Below are 7,262 nucleotides of genomic sequence, written 5' to 3'. Positions count from 1 at the left end.
CAGTTTAATGTAAAGAAATAATATTGTGTCTGAAAAAATAATGAAATAATTGTTAGCGTGAAAAAATGATTAAACAACTTGAATTAGAAATAAATAGTGATACCTATAATTTATTACAAATAACATCTTATTTAAATGGTAATTTTTTATTTAATTATCTGAATCAAAAATTAATATATATTATCATCATCATCACGAGAGAAGAGACCTGATAATTTACCAAACTTACAAAGAACAAATCCAATAACTTAAAAATTTATTTACCAACTAAAATAAGCTGGAATTTTAATAAGTTAAATTTTAATAAAGTAATAACTGGTTAAAATAATATATTTTTCTTTCGGTCTCAATATAATGGAGAGAGAGTATATTTTTAATATCTATAATATAATAAACTAGCTAAAGTAAGATTTTTTCTTGATTAGAATTCTATTATTTTTTTAAAAAAAATAACAATACATGATTATAGATAAGATATAATATAATATAATGCGTTGATTTTATAAAGATAAAATGTATGAATGGTTTTGTATTTCCCAATAATTTTGTAGATAGCAATTATAAGATTTTTTTAACATAACTTAAGGGAAATAGGAATTTAGGACAAACTCTTGTCACTCCAGTTGAGGCTCAATAATTATGAGATTAGGAAAATGGAGAAAGTAACATTTTTTTATATCAAACCCATTGTGATTGCCCACAGGAAAGAGAGTCTGGTAGCTTGAGTGAAAAGTTGAATATATGATCGAATCATGAGCTCAAAATAAGGTAAATAACTGTTTTTTAATACAATGAATTAAAATAACCTTCTTGAAATTATTTTTTTGGGTAAACCTCTTCTCTACTTCTATGCTGGATCCTCCACCGACTTGTAATCGTAAAGTTAGGTAAAACAATCCTCAAAGTCGTCTCAATCCTCGATCCTTAATGTGATAAACACAACACTTGACGCCACTTCTTGTTTTTTTGTAATAATCATCATGCATATACCACCAAATTCTTCACATGCATTGCATTCACCTTTACTCTATTCATCTCTTTTCTAGATAACCACTGAGCTCATCATCATTCATAGCCACACGAACTCTCTGCAATCCCTCCTTGATTACATTGTAGATGATTTATAGATGCTTCTCATTTCCAACAAAAAAAAAAATTGAAAAAGTTAAAATAACCAAGTGAGAGTCTTTAACTATTTAACTTTCTTCACTTTCCTTGTGAACCAACCAACGTGTGACTTGTGTACCCAATGAGTTCTTTACGGATCTCCTCTCATCTTCAACACTTGTAAAGAAAGAATCTTCAATAAGCATCTCCAATGGCATACTACAACTCAACTTATTTGGATGGCTACACTGGTGAGTATCAAGATTCTTCTTATTACACTAGTCAGGATGTTGTTCCATTTTATTACTCACAATCCTACTCTAATTTTGAGCCTCATACAATTGACTACAATCATTCCATTACTTATGATGCTTCCCAGACTATATACTCTTCTTATGATATCGATGATCGAAAACAGATCGAATATACTAATTTGTATGATCCGAATTATGTTAATAATTCTGAAATGTATTACTCTATGCATAGTTTCAGTGATCCTAGTACTATTGTGGAATATGATCCACCTACTTATCAAACACAATATTTCATTTCTTACAAGAAGGTTACGTTTAATGAGCTAAATAACGAGGTTTATGATCCAACTCCTTATGATGGTAGCTATGATGAGTATGATTCAACTCCTTATGATGGTGGTTATGATCAAACTAACACTTATGGCAAGCCTCTTCCACCATCGGATAAAATTTGTTATCCTCGTTCCAATCCGAACCCTACTGGCTTATCTCCTGATGCTTTTTCTTATAATTCAATTCCTTCACCTTATGGTGACAATGATTCTGGTTCTAGTTCTAAGACGAAACCACTTGAGGAAAGCGAATCAGCTGATGGAGGTGAAGGAAATGAGTCTGATTGTGACAATGAGGGCGCTATAGTGGAGTCAATAGACCTTAAAAAACCTACTGATTTTGATGAAGAGAAGGAATCTGATGGTGAATTAGAGAGTGCCCTGGTGGAGCAATATGATAGGGGATACGAGCTCGAGATTGAAGGATTTAACAATGGTCATGATTACCCATGGCTGTACTATGATTATGGTTATGGAAATGGAAAAATTGAAGTGTACGATAAGTATGATTGTGATAAGCAAATTGTGGCTCAAACTCAACATGGATATGGTTCAGACGGGGTCTTGAATTATTGTGAAAGTATACTTGGTTATTGGCCTTGTTTGGCCAAGAAAAACAAGAAGACAAATGAATCAGATAGAGAAAATGGTGATAGAGAACGTGTGCCCGATCTTCCTAAGGAAACTGATTATTGCAAAACAACTGCAGAGTACATATTTGGAAGTTCAGTAGGATGTGGAGAAGCAAGTGGTAGAGATGGCATTGAAAGTTATTATAGACAACAACCTTGTTATGGACAAGAAATGTATTATGACAAGTCTGATGAGAATTCCTGGATTCAAAAGTTCAGCATATTTTAAACTTTGAAGAATGTAATGACTCTGTTGCTTGTTTCAAGTTATTAATTGTAATAGATTCTCCTTTTATTCTATCACTCCTCTTTTCTCTTTTATGTAATTAGTTGCATATTTGCAATGTTTTATCTCAACACTGATTAATTCAAAGCATTCAGAACGGAAAACTTCCTGAAACTAAACAACTAAGAAAGTGACAGTAAGTAGAAACTTCTTTGTTATGTCAGGAGAAACAGGGCTAGTGATTGATGGAAAGGAAGAATTCTTTGGAGGTCAGAATATTTAAGATTAAATATTTCTTACAAGGCTCTCTTTTTTTACAGCACTAAAAATCCAAATTTTATTTCCGGTAGTGTTTGAAAAGCCAAATATGTGGTTTGTTTAGGAGTTGGATGCTTTTTAGTGTCAGGGGAGGACATTGTGTCGGATGAGTCTTGGCAGGGAGATCAATGGTAAGCCTATTTGTTTTCTAATAATCATCCAGCTCTTAAAGATGAAAAAGTAAACCAGCTTATGAAAAATCGTATTAAGGAGTGGGACAACAATGCTTAATCGATCTTTTTGTAGATAGAGATCGCGATCTAGTTGATTTGGAGCATTACTTTAAGCAGCGTGAAGGTGGGAGTTTGTAGGCAATGGAAAGTGGAAGTGTATGGGTACTTGGTTCGTAGTACATATGGATTGATTCAAGAGAAATTTAAGGTATTCCTCTACTTTGGTTAAGTTAGAGCCATTCATTTCTAATCCCCTGATTTATGAACGGCAGTGTGGGTCTAATAACAGGGATAAAGTTGTGATGATTGAAAATTACTCGATAGACTAAAATATTCTGTAGAGTGTAGCAGTAGTTTGTATTCCAATTATGGCAAAACTCAGAGTTAGGAAGGTAGATGTTAGTCAATCTGTCCAGTTTGCAAGGTTTCTCCCGACCCGAGTCTATTATTCATGTTTTAGTGATTATGTGGTGTTGGAACCGGGCATCGGAAGGAGTTTCTCTGGGGGGGCAGTATGAGCATTTCCGTACCTGGCTAGAGGGGATTCTTTGGATTGGATGTGGTGCCAAGAGAGCAGAGGTGGAGATGCTGTCAAAAGAGAGAAATAGTCTAGTATGGAACCAGAATATCTGTAGAAGCTGAAGTTGTTTTATCAACTAAATCAAAACCTTGATCAATGGAATTAGCTGCTTAGTGTCGTGTGTTTATACCATCCCGTACGTCCATCCCAGATGACTGGTCATTTCCGTTGCTAAAGGTCACCATGGCCGGATTTGATTGAAGGCTAATGGACGAAGATAGGTAGAGTGTCTCAGGATAATCTAGTTGAAGCTGTAAATGTCAAGGGAGTAGGGACTATTGTCATGAATTAAAGCTCTATAATTGTTGAGTCTCCACATTTGAATGTTTGGTTTGGTGATTTGGCCATCAATGATTGTAACAATATCGGTATCTAGTACCTAGTATGCTGGATGTTGATATTAAGTTTACAAACTGAAATACCAACTACTAACCAGCTGCCTAGTCAGCTTGTTCTGCCCAATTATATCCAATTTTAACCGATCGTCAAGATTGGTCGGTTAAATGTGGCACAGACAATGTAGTTTTCATAGACTATGCTTCTTGATGGTAGTAATTCTAGGGATGGGCATGTTCTTTAAAAATTTTATATTTTAACAGGAGTTTGGTGTAGTCCATCAATGAAGTTTATTTTAGATAAATAATTTGGTTATGATAAATTGTTTCACTATAATTTGATAAAACATAAGACAGAGAGGAGGTACAAGTTTACAACAAGGATAAAAAAAAACAATGGAATAAAACATAAATACAAAATAAAATATATAAAATTGGGAGATCAAGATCAGATTCCTCGGTTGTGATAATTAGGTATAATTTAATTTTAAATTTCAAATCAAAAGAGAATTGGTAACAATTTATAGAAACAATCATTTGAAATGAATTTATTTGAATGAACTTTAAAAAAAATATGTTCTAGCTCCCAACCATAAATTTGAATACATGAATAGAGAATGTTAATTTATTGTAACTGGCCAAACAATGTTAGTCTCGAGCAAATGGCCAAAAATGACAATGCAATGTTTGTGCATTGCTAAAAAGTTTCTCATATTTCAAAAACAACCGATGAGCCTTTTATTTATAAAAAAAAAAAAAAAAAACCATTTTTGAGCTTGGGTTTCTTCAAAATAGTTTAATAAATTAAAAATTTTGAACACTGCCAAATTGTGACACAATGAGGGCACTTTTGGTATTTCAATAATTTTGATTTGGTGTACAACTGTAGTGTACTACATAATCATGTACTATATAATCATCATCATACCCCTGCAAAGTCGACACACTGCTATTCATCTCAACTCACCCCAACACAAAATATAACATGGCTTTCTTTCAAACACATTTTCTTACAGTTCTCGTCCTCTTTTCCTCTCTTAATATGTCTGGCGAGAGAATTCATTATACTCTCCAAGATTTACTAGAGATATATGGACTCCCAAGTGGAATCTTCCCCACAAATGTGAAAAATTATAGTCTTGATGAAAATAATGTTTTGGAAGTTACACTAACAAGCCCCTGTTTGACAAAATTTGAAACCACTGTGTATTTCGAGAGCACCGTAATAGCTCACCTAAGTAAAGGGAAACTTTGGAGGATTCAAGGATTGTCAAATAAAGAGTTGTTCATCTGGTTACCTGTTGAAGGAATAATTGTTAATTATCCTGAGCCTGGTTTGGCATTGATCGACATTACCTTGGCTAATAAAACCATTTCTTTGTCTGTGTTTGAAAGACCTCTAATTTGTGAACCACAAGGTATTACATACTATACAAATCTCATTTACTTTATACATTTCATTACATATTAATTATTTAAACGTGATTATATCTTTTAGGAACAATGTGTTTTGTATCCTCCATCAAAACAAACAATGTGTTCTTTATTAAAAGAATTCCTAACAATAATATTCATTTTGATATTGAATACAGGTGAAATTCCAAGACAAGGACTGTCCGACATTTAAGAAAGGTGGTAACAAAAATGGAGTTGGGCAGAAAGGAATTAAACAGGCTGTGATTGATCTTCTGCACATCTTCTTTTTATCCTTTTAAAATTAATTCAATTACATATGTTATTTGGATGAATAAAACTCACTTGTGTTCATGTGGTTGGCCATTAATCAATTCTAATATAGATGGATGATATTGCATGTGGCCGTGTTTACGGCTTAATTCAAATTTTATTACTTTTTAACATTTATAAATTAGCTGTATACAATAAATAAGTTAGAAAAAATATTCACTCTATTCAAATTTTTGATAAAAGTTCAAATAAATTTAAAACGTTACTTTTTAACATTTATAGATTAGCTGGATACAATAAATATGTTAGAAAATTATTCTGATATTTACATTGTAACCGTATTCACATTTGTAAATATTTGTAAAACAACTGTAAAAAGTATGCTCAATTTTATATGCCAAAAGATTTTAACGATTAACAACTGTAAAAAGATATACCTCATTCTAGCATGCATGTCAATAGGTACACTTAAAATGTCAAGTAAGTTAAATATAAAATAAAGTAAAATAATATTTATCAAATAAAAGAAAGATAATAAATAAATATTTAAGTTAGAATAAAAGATGTCTTTATTTTGAAGGAAGATAATGTAGTTATGATTTTGTATGGTTGGTATTTGTATTTTAAATTGTAACAAATATTTATGTATACGGGAATTTAGACAAATTAATTCAATAGTAATGAATACCGAGAAGTTTTGAAAATTTTTGTTGTATAAAAAATATTTTAAAAAATATGTTATTATAATAAAATTGTTATTTAATGATTGTGATTTTTAAGCTTTTACTATTTTTCTTGGTAGTTGTATAAACGAATCTTTTACCATATAAATAACATTTAGTTAAATAAATAGTTGTATCATTATATTTTAATTATGTTTGTTTGCCCATTTAGTTACATTTTATTTATAAGATATACACGTGAGATACTTAAGTTTTATGTGTATGATCAGAATTAGCTTATTAAAAGTTTTAACAATTTTTAGGGAAAAAATAAAAATAAAAATGATAGCGGAAAATTAGGGAAAAGTACATATTTGGAAAATGAAACATTTGATAAAATAAATGAAAATAAAAAATGATATTTATATCTATATATATAGAATAAATTATAATTTTTAATTATTAGATGAAACACTTTTTTACCAATTATGTAAATTTGATTATTTGTTTAAACAACAATTATAAAGAAGATATATTGAAATTTTTAAAAATTAAGAAAAAAATAGTACATACGAGAATTTAAAGTAACATAAATTGAACCTCCGGTTAAAAAAGTGTACGCGCTACAAAAAATTACAACATTATGTCTCTAATACATGATTATATAAAATATAAAATGTGCAATCCAATAAATTTGTTGTTACTCTCTTAAAAAAATCTTACTTTTGTTTTAAAGAGTAAAATTAATAACTTTTCCCACACACACATATATATAAATAAAACGAAACACATAAATATAATTTACAAATATAATGTTTAATAATATTTAACCTGAAATGGCCACTCAAGCATTTTTGTATTATATTTTTAAATTTTCTTTGGAGCACACTAAAAATTATTCTATAATTTTTTCTTTTTTACCAAATTATTATGTATCTTATCAAACCAATCTAAAGA

At 30.4% G+C, this 7,262-nt stretch overlaps 1 protein-coding gene across 2 annotated transcripts; it reads left to right on the top strand.

Moving 5' to 3' along the window:
* Positions 1-893: 893 nt before the first annotated feature.
* Positions 894-2,646, top strand: LOC141671938 (uncharacterized). 2 transcript variants are annotated; one of them, XM_074478394.1, is made up of 2 exons: positions 899-1,358; positions 1,670-2,646. In XM_074478394.1, the coding sequence occupies exons 1-2, from the start codon at positions 1,347-1,349 to the stop codon at positions 2,552-2,554; spliced, it is 897 nt and encodes a 298-aa protein (XP_074334495.1). In that variant the 5' UTR covers positions 899-1,346; the 3' UTR covers positions 2,555-2,646. The 2 variants fall into 2 exon arrangements, with proteins under 2 accessions (XP_074334494.1, XP_074334495.1); XM_074478393.1 differs by having other exon boundaries at positions 894-2,646.
* Positions 2,647-7,262: the final 4,616 nt, after the last annotated feature.

Source organism: Apium graveolens, chromosome 7 (assembly GCF_009905375.1).
Source record: "Apium graveolens cultivar Ventura chromosome 7, ASM990537v1, whole genome shotgun sequence".
NCBI classification, from domain to species: domain Eukaryota; kingdom Viridiplantae; phylum Streptophyta; class Magnoliopsida; order Apiales; family Apiaceae; genus Apium; species Apium graveolens.
Note: the sequence above shows the minus strand (reverse complement) of the source record. Positions and strands in the feature narration are given on the sequence as shown.

Bases quoted from the DNA above. Each gene is read 5' to 3' on its own strand.
- LOC141671938 (XM_074478393.1), top strand. From the start codon at position 1,319: ATGGCATACTACAACTCAACTTATTTGGATGGCTACACTGGTGAGTAT.